Source organism: Sminthopsis crassicaudata, chromosome 5 (genome assembly GCF_048593235.1).
Source record: "Sminthopsis crassicaudata isolate SCR6 chromosome 5, ASM4859323v1, whole genome shotgun sequence".
In the NCBI taxonomy this organism is placed as follows: domain Eukaryota; kingdom Metazoa; phylum Chordata; class Mammalia; order Dasyuromorphia; family Dasyuridae; genus Sminthopsis; species Sminthopsis crassicaudata.
In genome coordinates this window covers 163382303-163398664 of record NC_133621.1, presented here as the reverse complement: position 1 = coordinate 163398664, position 16362 = coordinate 163382303, and the positions used below count along the sequence as shown (strand labels likewise).

Below are 16362 nucleotides of genomic sequence, written 5' to 3'. Positions count from 1 at the left end.
TTGATGACACAAAAAAATTAAGAAACTCTTGATTTAGAGCAACAATGAAAGAGAGGAAACTATAGAAGTGTGAGATCAGAAGAAGGTGTCCAAGGTGTCCAAATTTGGTTTCATTGCATTTTCACCACTAAAAGAGCCCTCGTTCTACTTACTTAATCAGCTCCCATATGTACTTTGGGTTACTAAGTCATCATGCACATTGTTGACAGAACCAGGACTCGGGTTTCTCATTTACTTGTTTTGCTCTAATGGTCAACTTATTCACGTATACTTCTTCCTGAATAAGGTGACCTCCTGCTGGCACTTTCATTTGTAGGTTGAAAGTTGATTTAAGATTTAGGTCATGCTTACAATGCCTGTAATTTTTTTATTTTAGAGATGATCCTCCACTCCAGGATTCAGTGCTGGCTTCTTTTCTCATTGTGTGATCAAGCAGGCCGCTGAGCTTCCTGTGGGGATGCCCAGAAATCATCTGACATCAGACTGTTTAGAAATGGACTCTGACATGTCACCCAGCTGCAGGCACAGTGACTTAAGCAGAGATGGGAGTCTGGACAGCAGAAGGAGCAGTTCTCGGTCCAGAAGTTTTACCTTGGTGAGTGATGGCAATGCCTAATGTTTGCATGTATGTGTGCATTAGAGGATGTAAATCCTCTAATTAAAATTTTTTTTTTAAAATTAAATAGCTTTCTTTTGGGTTTCTTAGAATCTGTGGTTGGCTTTTTTTGTTGAACTTTTCTCCTTTACAGGGCCCACTCCTTAGGGCAAGCAAGGGTGGAGCTGAAAAGGAGATGGTGTGAGAGTTCCCTCCTGCCTGTCTGGGTCATTGGACAGGATCAGCATGTGACTGCTGCTAAGTACAAAGGCGCAAATAAAGTAGTATAGTTAACCCAAAACTGCCACCATGTACTCAAAGCTACCAGCCCTCAGAGAAGATGAAAAAGCTCTGGCTTCTATTTTAAGACTTGGGATATAAGAGAAAAAAAATACAAAAAGGCAGAAGGCTTTGCTTTCTCAGCAAAAAGACAAAAAAAGTTGGTAAAAGATACAAAACTCAATATTTAGTATTATTAAGTATTAAAATTCTTTTGAGTCAAACATGATTTAGCTAACTGTGAATTCATATCAGAAGATGTTTCAAACAAGGCCAAACTTATAGGAGAACTCATAGGATGTGGGCATGTGATACAGAATCCCCTATGCCTCAACCCTATTGGTCGTCTCCTTATCAGGCTTTTTCTCCCTCCTTTCAAAGGTAGTCTAATATGTCTGTTTTAGAGCATGCTTGTAAATTTCCAAAAATTATAAAAACTTTCTAACCGGCTCAGCCTTTACTCTAAAGGAAACCAGGTAAAACTCCTTTCCCATGGATTACTTTACCCTCTCCATCTCAAACCACAAATTATAGGCTTAGTCAAAATTCAGCAATGGTCATGTAATTTATTAGAAGTATCAAGTAATACAGTAAATGCTCTGCTGGGGCTCACAGCCAGAGTCACCTCTGTGCTCTGGGAGGAGAGGGGTAGAAGTCATGGGTTGACCTTCATGTTACCAGCTGTCCTATCCACTGGTTTTACCTGGTCTCAGCTCCAGTCTCTTCCTGCCATGTCCTAGTCCCTCTCCTCCGGCTCTCTGGTCCAAATGCGTATCCTCTTAGATCTCATTTTCGCCCCTCTGCCTTCCCTTTCTGCTACATTAAAACTTAGTCCCAAACAAATCGAGGTCTCCTCAGAATGGATAGTAACAAAAGAGCCTGAGGATTTTCTCTCCCCAAAGTTCTTCCAAAGCTCCTGGGAACCCTGGAAAGTTACCCAGGTTCCCTCTGATCCTCAGTCTCAGCAACCTAAGCTTACACTAACAACACTAAAATAGATAATCACTCCTTTATGCAAACAACCCCACTTAGCCCAAACAAACTTCATGGTATTAACCAGTTCCAAATTCCCATGTTTTCTGTGGGCCTCTTATTGCATATGCATAGACAAAGTAGAACGTAAATGTCTTCTCCCCCAGGAGTTGGAAAACTTTGAGAGAGTAGCAAACATGTACTTCTGCAGAAACAAGCACATTTAATAGTTGGTGAACTGAATGTTCTCTTTTTAATAGCTGTAGAACGGAATTTTGCTCTTCTTGGAAGGATAAGGTTCTACATTCAGAAAATTAACCCATAGTGTCACCAGATCTCTGAAGTTCACCCACCCTACCTCCACCTTCCTACTTCTTCTAATGGGAGTCCCAATTCAATTCCCTCTTCCTAAGAAATCTGAGACCTGGGTTTAACTTGTCCTGCTGCAGAGCAGATAATTGTGTGTAGGAAGTCTAGAGTTCACATAGTGAGGAAATGTCACTATGTCTCAGGTCTTCATAGAAACATAGAGCCAATGGAGATTTTCGATAGGACTGCTCCATTATGCTAGAACTTTTTTCTATGTTTCCTTTTTAGAGATATTTCACTAAAAATAAAGAATATTTGCTTAGTCCTGAGCAAATGTGCTTAATTTCTGGGCCTCCATTTTCTTATCTTCAGTCTAAGGACTTAGCATTGGATAAGCTCCAAAACCCTTTCCATCATGGGAAATGGAATCATGGGAAGGCTTCACTCAGTAGATGGATCCCAAGCTGCCTTTCTCAGGGATGCACAGGCTATGCAAAGAGAGAGAAGCACAGATGAGTTCTTTACTTAGGGGTTTCAGCAGGAGCTAATCTGTAGAAGCTGAAGGTCATGTGGCCCAGCCAGAGAAGAAGGTATGTGTCAGGGAGGGAGTGGTGCTAAAGGTTTGAAAGATAAATTGGGAAAGGATTGTAAATAACAGATTTAGAAGTTTTTAGACTTTATCCTCTGGGAATTAGGATAGGAATCACTGAAATTTGGGAAGTAGTTTCCATGAAAAAAAATTTTTTTAACTCTTTTTTTTTTTTAGTTGGTCTTCCTGCCTCATCTTTCCTCACTACAATTTATTTTCCACTCAGTTTGCTACAGTCATCTCCCTAAAATTGCAGATCTGACCATAACACACATACACACACACACACACACACACACACACACACACACACACACACACACACACACACGCACACACACACACACCCATATACATACATATACACACACCCATTAACTCCCAGTGGCTCCTAATCATTTCCAGGATCAAATAGATAATCCTCTATTTGGCTTTTAAAGCCCTTTAAAACCTGGTTCCCTCCTACTTTTCCAATCTTCTATACCTGGTCTCATGAAACCTTCTCAGGGATTTTTTTCCTTCTTTTTTTCCCCCACTATATACCACCCAACTCCCCACTGTCCTTCTTGCCTAGAATGCCTTCACCAGCTTCCTTGAAATCTCCTACTCTTGCTACTCTTTTGGCACACTTTGTCTTAGTGCCTACAGGTTACTCACTTGTATCAGTGTTTTTGGCCTTGCTGGTTGGAAAGTAAGTCCTTCAAATCTTGGCCCTAATTAGAGATGATGAAAACATCTTTTCTTCTTAGCATAAAAATGAGAAACTCTGGAAGCAGTATTGTTTACACTATTAAACTTTGTAGATCAGTTCTACTTAATTCTTTATTACAGGAAAGGGTCCAAAAGGGGTATGTTGGGGAAATGATTAAAATTTAAAAATCACCAATACTTTTTTTTTACATTAAAGAAGTAAGTTATTTTGGCTTTATTGGCTGATAGAAGCTCCTAGAAGTATCGACTATATATCTTTTTGGTCACTTCAAGAATTTTTACCCCCCTCTTAACAACCCACTATCTCCTCAAACCCTTATAATCTGACTTCTACATGTCAACAAGCATTCAGTTGTGAGCTTATTATGGGCCAGGCACTGTATTAAGTGCTGGTGATTCAAAGAAAGGCTAAAGCCCTAAAAGTACACATACTCTAATGTGTGAAACATCATGTCAACCATTGTGTACATGTACATGATGTATACACTGTAAATGGGAAGTCAGCTCACAGGGAAAAAACTAGCAGTGGATGGAGCTAGGAAAGGTCTCTTGTACAAGGTGGGATTTGAGAAGCCTTGAAGGAATCGAGGAAGTGGAGGTAAGGTAAGAGAGCATTTCAGGAATGGGCGATAATCACTGAAAATTCATAGGGTGGAAAATGGGGTCAAGAGACTAGTATATTGAACACAATGAAGTTTAAGAAGACTGGATAGGTAGGAAGGAGTCGACCAAAGGACTTTGTATTGAACCAGTGGAACTGGACCAGTCAGCTCTGCACTTTAGAAAGATCACTTTGGCAACTAAATGGAAGATGGACTAGACTAAAGAGACACTTATAGAAGTCCAAGTGAGGTGATAAGGGCCTGTTCTAGGTTGGTGGCTTTATGAGAAGAAAGAAGGGGAACGTAAATGAGAAATGTTGTAAAGGCAGAAATGAAAAGACTTGGCAACTTTGGATATTTGAGGTGAGTGATAATGAAGACTTAAGCGTGACAAGATCTGTGAGCTTGGGTGACTGGGAGGATGGTGGTATAGTGGACAGTAATCGGGAAACTAGGAAGAAGAGAGGTTTGGGTTCTGTTTTGTGCAGGATGAGTTTAAGACTTTTGTAGAACATCCAGTTTAAAATATATAGTAGTAAATTGTAAGAGACAGAATCAGAAGAGAGAGTAACTTGGATAAGAAGATCTGAGAATTATATGCATGGAGATAATTACATTTAAAGCAAACATTCAAGGTTGGGATTTTTGGGAGGTTATCTGTTTATTGTTGCTGTTCTTAAGTTAGTAGTATTTGCATATAACTGGATAATCTGATAAGGTTACAGTTTGATTTAAAATCTTGAAATTACAACTTTTCTGCCAAAGAACACAAATGCACTTCAAATATGTCTCCTACTGTGGTAGAAGCAATGTCTTAACCCCTCTCCTCCATGCAGGTTGGGCGAGTTTTTCATTAAAAGGTATTGTTATATGTTTTATGGTGTTATATGAAAGAAATCATCGCTCCTCTTGATAAGGATGAAATATCTTAGTGGTCTTAATGACATATATACAAGTAAGTTGTTACCATGTACTCTGTGGCATCTGACCATGTTTTTAGATTGGACTCAAGATGAGGAGGAATAGGAATGAGGAGCTGGGGTACCAGGCAAGGATGGACTCTGAAACAAGCTCAGAGCCATAAGAAGAAAGGAATTTCTAGCATGTTGCTTTAATAATCTAGGACTCAGTTCACTGGAAGAACAAGTTATAACTACACATTATACAAGTATGAAAAGTGGGACTAGGGACTGTCCTGAATATTCTCTGAATGTGAAGGGTTCAAGCGAAGGCCAACTAAGGAAAGGCTATTTGGAGAAGTCTAATTATCATTGGGTCAGTTAGTGATCAAGATGGGATAACTTTCTCCCTCCTCTGCTCAGACTACTGACCTCTCTGGCTTCTTTTTAAAACCCAACTAAAATCTTACCTTCTACAGAAAGTCTTCTCAAACTCTTTACTCTAGTGCTTTCCCACTTTTAATTATTTCCCATTTATCTTTTATATAATTTGTTTTGAATCCATTAATTTACATTTTGTCTCTCCCGTTAGATTGTAAGGTCTCTGATAGGAACTATGTTTGGCCCTTAAAAAAAAAAAAAATCCCTAATATTTACATAGTACCTGGTATATAGTCAGTGCTTAATGAATGTTGATCTATTAATTTATTGATATTTAACCTCTAGTTTTTGAACCTTAGATGCCTCATTGTTTGTTAATATTCCTGCCTAACACTTGGTTTCACCACCCCTAACCCTAAGTCTTCTCCCTGTTCCCTGTTCCTATCCCTGAATGGCAACTGCCTGAGAACAAAGGGTCAGGTGCATGCTATGGACAGAAGGGTGTCCTTGGCCTTAATGGTTGTCAAATGTTTCTTTCTGCTTTAATTATGTCTGAGATGGCTTTATTGAACGAATGGTTTTGGCCCTGGTTTGTGTTGAGTGTGCAGCTGCATATATCACCTGATTCTTTCTCTTTTTCTAACCACATGAATTGAAACCTCCTACCTAGAATTTTTTAACCACGTGAATTTGTAACCTCCCAGCTAGAAATAGTCCTGTGAATAAAATTTTTATGAATCTTAAGGGGAAAAAAAGATTGAAACATTTTTTTGAAACTTAAATGAATCCTCCAAACAAAGAACTCAAACAATGTTATTTTCTGTGGTTTAACTAGTGAGATCAGTATGATTGATTCAAGCAAAGGAGCTTGGCTAAGGAATCAACCTTAGGTATATTCCATGCCTATCTTTGCTGATTACTCTTCACCTACTATAGATAAGCTCAGAATATTTAACTTTACAACAGTGGTTCTCAGACTTTGTAGGCTCAGCAACCTTTTACATTCTTAAAAATTGAGGACACCAGCACTTCCAATAACTTTTATTTGTGTAGGTTATATCTATTAATATTTATCTATTAAAAATGAAATCCTTTTCATATACATATGAAAATTGTTTTGAATTTATGGACCCCCCCTAAAAGGGTCTTGGGAATCTCTGGATCACACTTTGAAAACTACTATTTTACAATATTAACATGAAGGAACAGAATATGGCAACATCTGAAATCTAGAAATCTTAAATCTAGAGAGGCAGGAACTAAGGTATTTAAAGTTCAACATGATTTGTTATTGTGAAAGATAAAAAAGAGATGAAGTAGACCTTTCATCATCTAATATTCAATGAACCAATGAACAGACCAACTTCTGTTATCAAAGAGCTTAAGAACATCCATAGAATGGTTTTTACCATCACTTTACATTTCAGCAATACAATCTGAGATTCATAAAATTGGAAATAGATTTGCTGTATCACCCAGAGCTCAATTATAGTTGTCAGATCAACTTGGTGGGCTCTTACACACATGTTGGAAACAAATCTTCTCACAATTTGTAATACTATCTCTTCTCTTTTATTTTTATTTTATTTGGGAAATTTTTATTCATTTTTAGCTTAAATATGAAATGAGAAAATTTAAAACAGAACATTTCCATGTACACAGCAGAACATAAAACAGGATTCAAAAAATTTCCATCTCAAAAAAATCTTATATAACAAATATTATATACTGTTTTCAAAGCTACCCAGATTTTCTTTGCTTCTTTGTCAGTTTTCTTTTCTTCTCTGCTATGTACATTTTAATTTTATTTTTTCCCTTCCCTCTCCTCCCTCTACCCTAAAGAAGGTTACAATTAAATGCATTATATTCTATACATTTTATCTATCCATATCTATTGTCTATCTATCTACATATATGGTATATACACACAACACTCTTGTAAGAATATGCTATGCATGTTTCCACATCATCTCTTTCTCTGCAGCTATGACATTCTCATGGGTACAAAATTATTTTTCCAATTGTAATTTCTCTCCTATACTCCCAGGTCAAATAGTGTCTCTGGACTGAGTTTCCTTCTTTCCAAAATGAAAAAATTGGATTCAATGGCTTCTATGATCCTTTTATCTTACAGTTTTGCATCTCACACTGCTTGCTGGATCTCTCTACCTGAAATCTAAATGTCAATGTGTCCAAAGTCTTCCTCTCCTTCATGTGCCTTTTCTTTGTAACTTCCCTATTTCTACTGGGGGTACTACCATTTTCCATATTTTCCAGGTTTGGAATTAGTTGCCAAGTCCCACTAATTCATTCTCTATAATTGAAGAAATGGAGGCTCAAGAGAGGATAAATTATTTGCTTAAAGTCAAAGTGTGAGTTTGGTAGAAAAGATTGGAAGGGAAGAGGAAGGAACTTGACCCAAAGTGCCATTTGTCTCTCAATCTTCCTGATTTTCTTAATTTTAATCTTTTATTTTTTTTTTTTTTCATTCTTAGCAACAGCAATTAAAGTCAATATAAGTATGTGTTTCTTTTTGGATTTCCTCATTTAAAAAAAATTACCAGTATATCTTAGAAACTACTACTAACTACATATTTTTAATGTGTTCTGAATACATTAAAATTAAAAATAATTAAATTAAAAAAAACTTCTTTAAAAATGGTTTACATTTTTGAAAGAGAGAAGGTATAATGAATAACGGGCTGGATGTGAATTGGAAGGAAGCCAGACAGACCTGTATTCATGTCCTGCCATTGAAACATACTTTTTGTATGCCCTTGGTTAAGTCATTTAACTAGGCAATTTTCTGAAACAGTAAGTTGTACAGAAAAGCTAACCTACTTTGGTACAAGGAAATTCCTCATCTGAGAGTTCCCTATATCAGTGACATTATAGATCCATTCCTAATCTCCCATTTTATAGTCAAAATATGACTTGACCTTAAGATCAGTCAGCTTTTTAGTGTGAGAATAACTTAGTGAGAATAAGAATGTTTTTTGATGATTCATGAAGTGAAGTCAACTTTCTGGTAAGATTAGAGTTGGGTTTTCCTATTAATATATTATCATAATGACTTGTGTTGCAGGCTTCCTCATTTTTCCTGGATGGCAGCTTTCCAGTTGGCCAGACCAGATAGCTGCTTCTTTGTTTATGGGTGAGCAGAGAGAGTAGAGGGAGAAAGGTCTGCCAGGGAAGCATAGACTCCACTTCACCTTATCTTAGTTTTATGCTGCTTTAAAAAAAATTCCTGGGTCTGGGGGAGGATAAGTCAGAGTCTGTTGCATAGAGTGCTTTCTAAGGATTCATTTTTGTTTGTTAGCAGGTAGGCAGGGCTTTGTTCAGCCTTCAATAGGGCAGCATTCTGTCTGTCATTACCAAAGAATAAATGACCATTTCTAGTGACATAGCCTTCCTGGCAAACTGACAGCACCCATGGGAGATGGACCATGAAGATGTTTCTGAGATGTGTGAGAATGCCCACCCAGATGACCTGAAAACTTGAAATTTTGTTCTCAAAGCTCATAAGGCAAAATACATTCTTCCTTTATGATTCTCAGATTCTATCACTAGCATTATTAAGGAGCAGCAATACTTCATAATACCTTTGAAGTATTCTTATATCTATATCCCATCCCACCCCCCTATTGTTCAATACACTGATATTGGTTTCCTTGCTATTCCTTCATCAAGACACTATCTCCCAACTCCAAGCATTCCCACTGGCTATCCCTGACGCTTAGAATACTCCCACTCCTCATCTCAGGTCCCAGCTAAAATCCTACCTTTTTCAGGAACTTTTCCTAGTCTCCCTTAATTCTATTCTAGTACCTTCCTTCTGTTGATTACTTCCTATATAGAAAGGACACATAATTATTTGCATGTTGTCTCTCTCATTAAACTGAGCTCCTTGAAAACAGGCAGTTTTCTTTCTTTCTTCCTTCCTTCTTTCTTTCTTTCTTTCTTTCTTTCTTTCTTTCTTTCTTTCTTTCTTTCTTTCTTTCTTTCTTTCTTTCTTTCTTTCTTTCTTTCTTTCTTTCTTTCTTTCTTTCTTTCTTTCTTTCTTTCTTTCTTTCTTTCTTTCTTTCTTTCTTCCTTCCTTCCTTCCTTCCTTCCTTCCTTCCTTCCTTTCTTTCTTTCTTTCTTGTCTTTCTTTCTTTCTTTCTTTCTTTCTTTCTTTCTTTCTTTCTTTCTTTCTTTCTTTCTTTCTTTCTTTCTTTCTTTCTTTCTTTCTTTCTTTCTTTCTCTTCCTTCCTTCCTTCCTTCCTTCCTTCCTTCCTTCCTTCCTTCCTTCCTTCCTTCCTTCCTTCCTTCCTTCCTTCCTTCCTTCCTTCTCCAGTGATCAGCACAGTGCCTGGAATTTAATAAATGTTTGTTGACTGCAAGGCTTAGCTCCAATTTATCTTTTTGATAATTATTGAAGATATTCTCAAGGAAGTTTCTTTAGGAGATGAGCTTGTTTTATTTAGTTTATTTAGGACAAACTTAGAACAAATAATGGGATACTTTTAACACCTCAGTTTCTGCATTTCCAGATTTAAACTATATTTGCTATCTTCCTTCATATGGATGTTATAAAGGCAAGAGATTATATGTGTGATGTGCTTTTCATTTTTTCATTGAAAGGTTGTAATTTCAAAGTTTGTAGACAAATTCTGTTTTGATCATATTATCCAAGCACCTTCCTTCATATGGATGTTATAAAGGCAAGATAACTTCCAAAAATATCAAGGCTTTGAATAGTTGCCTTAAATATTAAAACAATAATGAAGAAGATGAAGATGAAGTTGGTGGAGAAGAAAAGGGACAAAAGAGAAAACGAGAACCCGAAGACGGGGGAGATGAAGATGACTAAATGGAATAACCTATTTTGAAAAATTCTATTGTGATTTGACTGTTTTTACCCATAACCTCATAACCTCTATGGTTACTCATAACCTGCTATGTTTATGCATTATCTCATTTGGTTTTCACAGCAATGCCAAAATATTAGATACTGATTAGCTTTCTTTTACAACTGAGGAAACTGAGCTACAGGGAAGTAAAGTGATTTACCTAAGATTACATGTTATTAAGAAGTGCCAGGATTTGAAGCAAGAGCTTCAGACTCTGCCCTCCCCAGCTCAGTTTTTTCTAAGGCTCCACATATCACCTACCATCTTTTAAACTCTTTCTTTGTAATTGTGTCCCTGATTTCTCATGACAATGATGGCAAAGGTTCAGGAGAAATTAAAAAGAACGAACGTGATCTCTTTCAGAGAAAGTAAAAAGAGCAAGATATGGGGAGGAGGCAGATTAGAATGAAATTCAATGTTCTGGGCACCACCCTGAAAATATATAGTTTCCATTTCCAGCCCCTGGTTAAATATGAAAATCTGTCTTTAGACCAATTTGGCACAATTTGAAGATGTTAAATTGTACGTTCTTTAGGCAATATAAGAAATGTAGAGATGCACTTCAAAGACCTAAGTTCTACATGTGAATACGTCCCTTGAATTTAAAAGACTGAAAAATCACAGCTTGTGTTAAAAGAGAGAAGAATGGGTTTTTTTTTTGTGTGTGTGTTTTTGTTTTTGTTTTTGTTTTCCTTAACTGGTTACCAAAGATTCTGTCTTGAGGTCCAGGTGCTGTGTTTCATAGAGAAGGTAGAGTAGCAATACTGCTAAATATCTGGTGGACCCTCCTTTGGTGGACCCTCTTCTTGCTCTGCACTGCTTTGCTTGGTGATCTCATCTGGTCCCATGGATTTAATTACCATCTCTATGCTCATCTACCTTTCCTGCCTCTTACTCCCTGCTGACCTCCAAGTTTTTTATCTCTACCTTTCAGACATTTCAAAATGATTTTCTTCAATTTTCATCTTAAATTTAATATGTTCAAAACTCCTTATCTTTTCCCCAAACCTTTACACCCCCCCCCCCACCTTTACATACCCCACCTTCCCCGTTATGCTAGAGGGCAGCTCCATCCTCCCAGTCCCTCAGGTTTACAATTTCGGAGTCATAGTGAACTCCTTATCATCCCTCATCCCTCACTCCCTCCCCCCGCCATTTTCAATCTGTTACCGAGCTCTCTGCATTTCACCTTGCAACACCGTGAATACTCCCCCATCTCTTCTCTGATACTTCCATGTCTCAGACTATTGTGATAGCTTGCTAGTGGGACTGCCTGTCTCAAGTCTCTCCCACTTTTGACCCTTCCTTCATTGGTCCACTAATAGTATGACCATCACATACACACATACACACATACACACATACACACATATACACACTTAACAAACTTCATTCACTCCCTGCTGCTTCCAGGATTTAATACAAAATACTCTGTTTGACAATCAAAGTCCCTGTTACTTATCCTGTCTTTTTATACTTTACTCTCCAGCATAAATTCTTCAGTCTGTGACACTGGTCTGGCTATTCCATGAACAAACACTCCCTCTTGGCATTTTCTCTAGCTGTCACCCATCCCTAGAATTCTTCCTCCTCCACTTTGACTCCTGATCTCTCTGACTTCCTTTAAGTCCCACCTCCTAATAGGGAACCTTTCCTCTAACCCTCTTGATTCTAGAGCTTTCCTTCTGTTACTTATTTCCTATTTATCCTGTACATAGCCAGCTTTGTAGATACTTGTTTACATGTCTACCTTATTAAATTGTAAGCTCTTTAAAGGTAGAGATTATCTTTCCCTTTTGTTTAATCCTCAGCCTTATAGTGCCTGCTATATAGTAGGTGATTAATAAATGCTTACTGATTGAGTGTTGAAACCTGGGTTCCACCAAAGTACAAATCTTTCTAATTTTTAAAATTCAGTAAGTATTATTTTGTTTTCTCTGCTAATCATAGAAGATCCTAAAGTTTTATTGATGTCGAACAACATGCTTTTTTTTTTTTCATAGATCCCTTTGACATTTATCTTTTCTTCTTACTTTTTTGCTCATCTACAATTCTTCAGGTTGAAGTTTCTTCCTTTGAGCTATAGGTTGTTTCCTCCTTCTCTCCCCAGGTTTTAGCTCATTCAAAGCATTTTCTTTGACACAACCTGGTTGAATAGGCAATATGTTATCCTCATTTTAGAAATGAATAAGCCAAGGCTCAGGAAGTAAATCATGTGATTAGCCAGTGAATTCTAGCTAACCAAAATGCAGACTTGGGCTTTCTTAAACTGACCAGTGATCTTTCTACAACTAATTTTTATGTTGGACATCACTCTGAAATGTAAAATAAAATTAATAGTTTAATATGATTCTTTTTCTTAAAATTAAGACCCTTCACAGATATACTTCATGCAGCTTTACAGTTGTGAAGTAAGTGAAGATCTAATGTCATTATTCTCATTTTATAAATAAATTAAATTAGTAAAAATAATTATCCCTTTAACTCTATAAGCCTTAGGTGCTTATTATTAGGCTATCTTGCATTTCTTGAGATTGTATCTTTACTTAAAAGCTATTCATGGATCAGTTCTTTGGTACTTCAATTCATCAAACACTTATCAAGGTCTACTTTGTGCAAGGGACCATGAGACCAGTAAGAGCCTTTGAAAGTTAGTGCCAGATGTATATGATTTCCTTTAGATCAGGTGGCTCTCATCTAGGGGAGAGGGTGGGGGAAAGGAAGGGAAAAGTTAGAACAGAAGGTTTTGCAAGGGTTAATGCTGAAAAATTACCTTGCATATATCTTGTAAATAAAAAGCTATTTAAGAAAAAAAAAAAAGAAAGAAAGAAACTTAAAAAAAATAGATCAGGGGGCTCTTAAATGCTTTTTGTAATATGGATCTCTTTGGCAATCTACCAAATGGATGCCATCTTAGAATAATATTTTTAGATGCACAAAATACAAAGGAAATGAATTATATTGGAATATACTTTTGAAAATATTTTAAAAATCTATCTTAGAATAGGCCCATCAGCTTTCCATGAAATAAAAAAGGGGATAAGAATTCTTATATTAACAGCTTGTTTGAATTGATCCTGTTAGAATTGGTTTGTTTCAACATTTATCAAATCCCTACTAGATTCAAGGTTCCAAGCAAATATGGGCCCTTAGAGAACATAAACGAAAAAATGAGACTTTCCTGCTTTCAAGTTTATTTTATTGGTAGTATGTGGAGCAATACAACATGCATACAAATCTAATAAAAGAAAAATGAGGTGGGAGAGATTATCTAAACTAGGAAGGATTAAGAGAAGGTTTTATGGCAATTGTGTCATTTAAGGAGCATGTGATTTCTAAAAGGTAGAGATGAGATGAGAGTTTATTACAGATCCATTTTGAGGAGACTCTTCCAACCTACCTCTTTATGGAAGTGGGAGGTCCATAATACTTATGCACAATGCTCATGCTTTCAATGTATGTCAATTATGTTGATTCCCTCCCACCCCTCCAACTAACTTTTGGTTTTTGTCTTTTAAAAATACTTTTAAAAATACCTATTTGGATGGGATACTGGGGGAAACCATGATGACATAAGACAAAAAAAAAACCTATAAAAACTGACTTTAATAAAGAAAGAAAAGAAATCATGGGTAACATTTGAGAGAACAGATTCAGTAAGGAGATTTGTTGGAAGCCAAAGCATAAGGGGTGGAGAAGTGAGTGGGTGGTGGGGCTATTAGAGGCAGGGAGACTAGAAGATCCTTTCTAGGAGTTTGGCAGTGAAATGAGAAGAGTTGTAAAAGCATGCAGTGTCTTGTTCTAATCTTTGCCCTTGTAGTTTTTCACGTCGTGTTGATTGCTTTAGATCTGTGCTCTGAGTAGTTTATGGTCTGACTGAATGGATTGTTTAAAAGTGACTCTCGCGTTAGTCCCCAGTTATTCCTTTTATAAAGCAATCGATTTCATCTGCATGTCAGTGTTCATTGTTCATTACGTATATATACTTTCATACTCTCAAAAATATTTGGGCTCAGATTTAGTCTAAAAGTTTTTGGGTTTTTTCTTTTCTTTCTCCTCAAGCTCTTTCACAGCATTTTCCACCATTCTTCCTTTTGCCCAGGGTCACACAGCTAGGAAGTGTTAAGTGTCTGAGACCAGATTTGAACTGGGGTCCTCCTGACTCCAGGGCTGGTGCTTTATCCACTGCACCACCTAGCTACCCCTCTTTTTGCCCTCTTAAAAGTGATTGTCTATCAAGCTATATGTTGATTCCGTTTTTTTTCAGTACTATATCCATTCTAAAATCATTGGATAGGGGGCAGCTAGGGGGCGCAATGGATAGAGCACCAGCCCTGAATTCAGGAGGACCCGAGTTCAAATCTGGTCTCAGACACTTAACACTTCCTAGCTGTGTGACCCTGGGCAAGTCACTTAACCCCAGCCTCAGGGGGGGGAAAAATCATTGGATAGAAATCTCAGATTATTATTAACACATTATTATTATTATTAACATAGACAATCTAAAAACTATGATTCTTGGGACTATTCTGACCTTTTATTTTCAATTACTATGTCTTCATTACTGAGGAAGAGAATGACCCCAATTTGGAGGTTATTCGGTATTTTTCTGTTTCTTGAGTTGCTATATGCAAAGAACATATCCACCCAGGGTTGGTGAGCCCCTCTGTACTCAAAAGTAGGTTGATGCTCAGATAGCAGAGGCAGTTTATCTCTGGGATTGTACTTTAAGCTGTGCTAGCTACTGCAGTGCCGGTGGTCTTGTCAGGGTCATTCCTGTGTCATAATGCGTCTTTAGAGAAGGACTTTTGTTGTTGCATTTCCCTCAACAAAGCTATGTAATTAATGCTAAGTAATATTTACTCCCGATGTAGTTTTTTTTAAATCCCTTTTTGTTGACCTTGGCAGCAGTCACCAGTATGAACTCATTCTGAGCTTTTAGGATTCTGACACTGTTCTTAGAAGACCATCCTACATTTGTGGTAAACTGTTTACTCAGCTTAGATATTTTGGTTTTCAACTTGTACATGTTAAAGTAAAATCTCTGTGGGTGAATGAGTTCATGATGGATCCAGATCAGTTTCTTTGAAGAGTTTCTTTCTTTTCCCCATGATTTTACTTGTGTCATCAGAATTTCATCCTGAAGCATGTCCTTCATTTCTTGGACTAACTTCCTTTGTATAATTTCAGTCCTTGGGAACATAACTATCCTTCTTCTGAATTCTGAAACCTGCTTTCCCAGAATCTAAATACATATCTATCCATGTTTAACATCTAGTGGGTTACTTGCCATCTAGGGGAGGGGGTGGGAGAAAGGGAAGGAAAAATTGGAACACAAGGTTTTGCAAGGGTCGATGTTGAAAAATTATCCTTGCATATGTTTTGAAAATAAAAAGCTTCAATTAAAAAATAATAATAAATAAATGTCCGGCTTTGCCTGAATTTCTTTTCCTTCTTTATCATGAGTTCTAAGGTGACGTGTTCTACTTCACCAGTATCTTCTTCCACATTTTTCAGTATATGTTTTGACTCTCATCACTTCTACATATGAGAGTCTAATATCAATCAGTCGGTCAGCAAGCATTTATTTAGCAATAACTGTGTGTCAGGTAAGTGCTAGGGATACAAAGAAAAATCCTAGAGGAGCTCATAATGCGAGGAGACCATTTACTATCAACTGTGTAAAAACATGCTATCTACAGGATATCTATAGAAGGGAGACACTAGAATTAAGAAATTGGGAAAGAAATAGCTAGTATTTACTAGCTATTTACTATAGTACTTTAAAATTTGGAAAGCACTTATCCATATTATTTATTTAATCCCCACAATAACGGAAGTAAGTGCAATTATTATCCCCATTTTGCAGATTAGGTAGGAAGCCAACAGAAGTTATATGATTTGCCCAGTGTTATACACTAGTAAAGTCTGAGGCTAGACGTGAGTCTTCCTGGCTCCAGGATCCTCAGCTCTATGCAATTCTCTATTTAGTGGCCAAATAGTTGATCTGCAAATAGGTCCACACAAGTCCCTCATCACTACTCTGCCAAGTTTGTGATCTCTTCCCTGAATTCTCTCTTAACTCTTTCTAGCCAGGTATTCTGAATTCCTGCCACACTATTGTTTCTTTCTC

At 37.1% G+C, this 16362-nt stretch overlaps 1 protein-coding gene and 1 pseudogene across 9 annotated transcripts in view; both read left to right on the top strand.

The window, feature by feature from the left end:
• PROSER2 (proline and serine rich 2) overlaps positions 1 to 16362 on the top strand; it is a 64873-nt gene that overhangs the window by 22506 nt on the left and 26005 nt on the right. For 7 of the 9 annotated variants that reach the window (XM_074268652.1, XM_074268654.1, XM_074268655.1 and 4 more), the window contains one exon: positions 377 to 595. In XM_074268652.1, coding sequence (XP_074124753.1) covers positions 458 to 595 — 138 coding nt within the window. In that variant the 5' untranslated portion in view covers positions 377 to 457. The remainder of the gene's footprint in view (positions 1 to 376; positions 596 to 16362) is intronic. The other 2 variants (XM_074268658.1, XM_074268657.1) reach the window with 1 other exon arrangement.
• LOC141545261 (U6atac minor spliceosomal RNA) lies at positions 4938 to 5055 on the top strand (annotated as a pseudogene).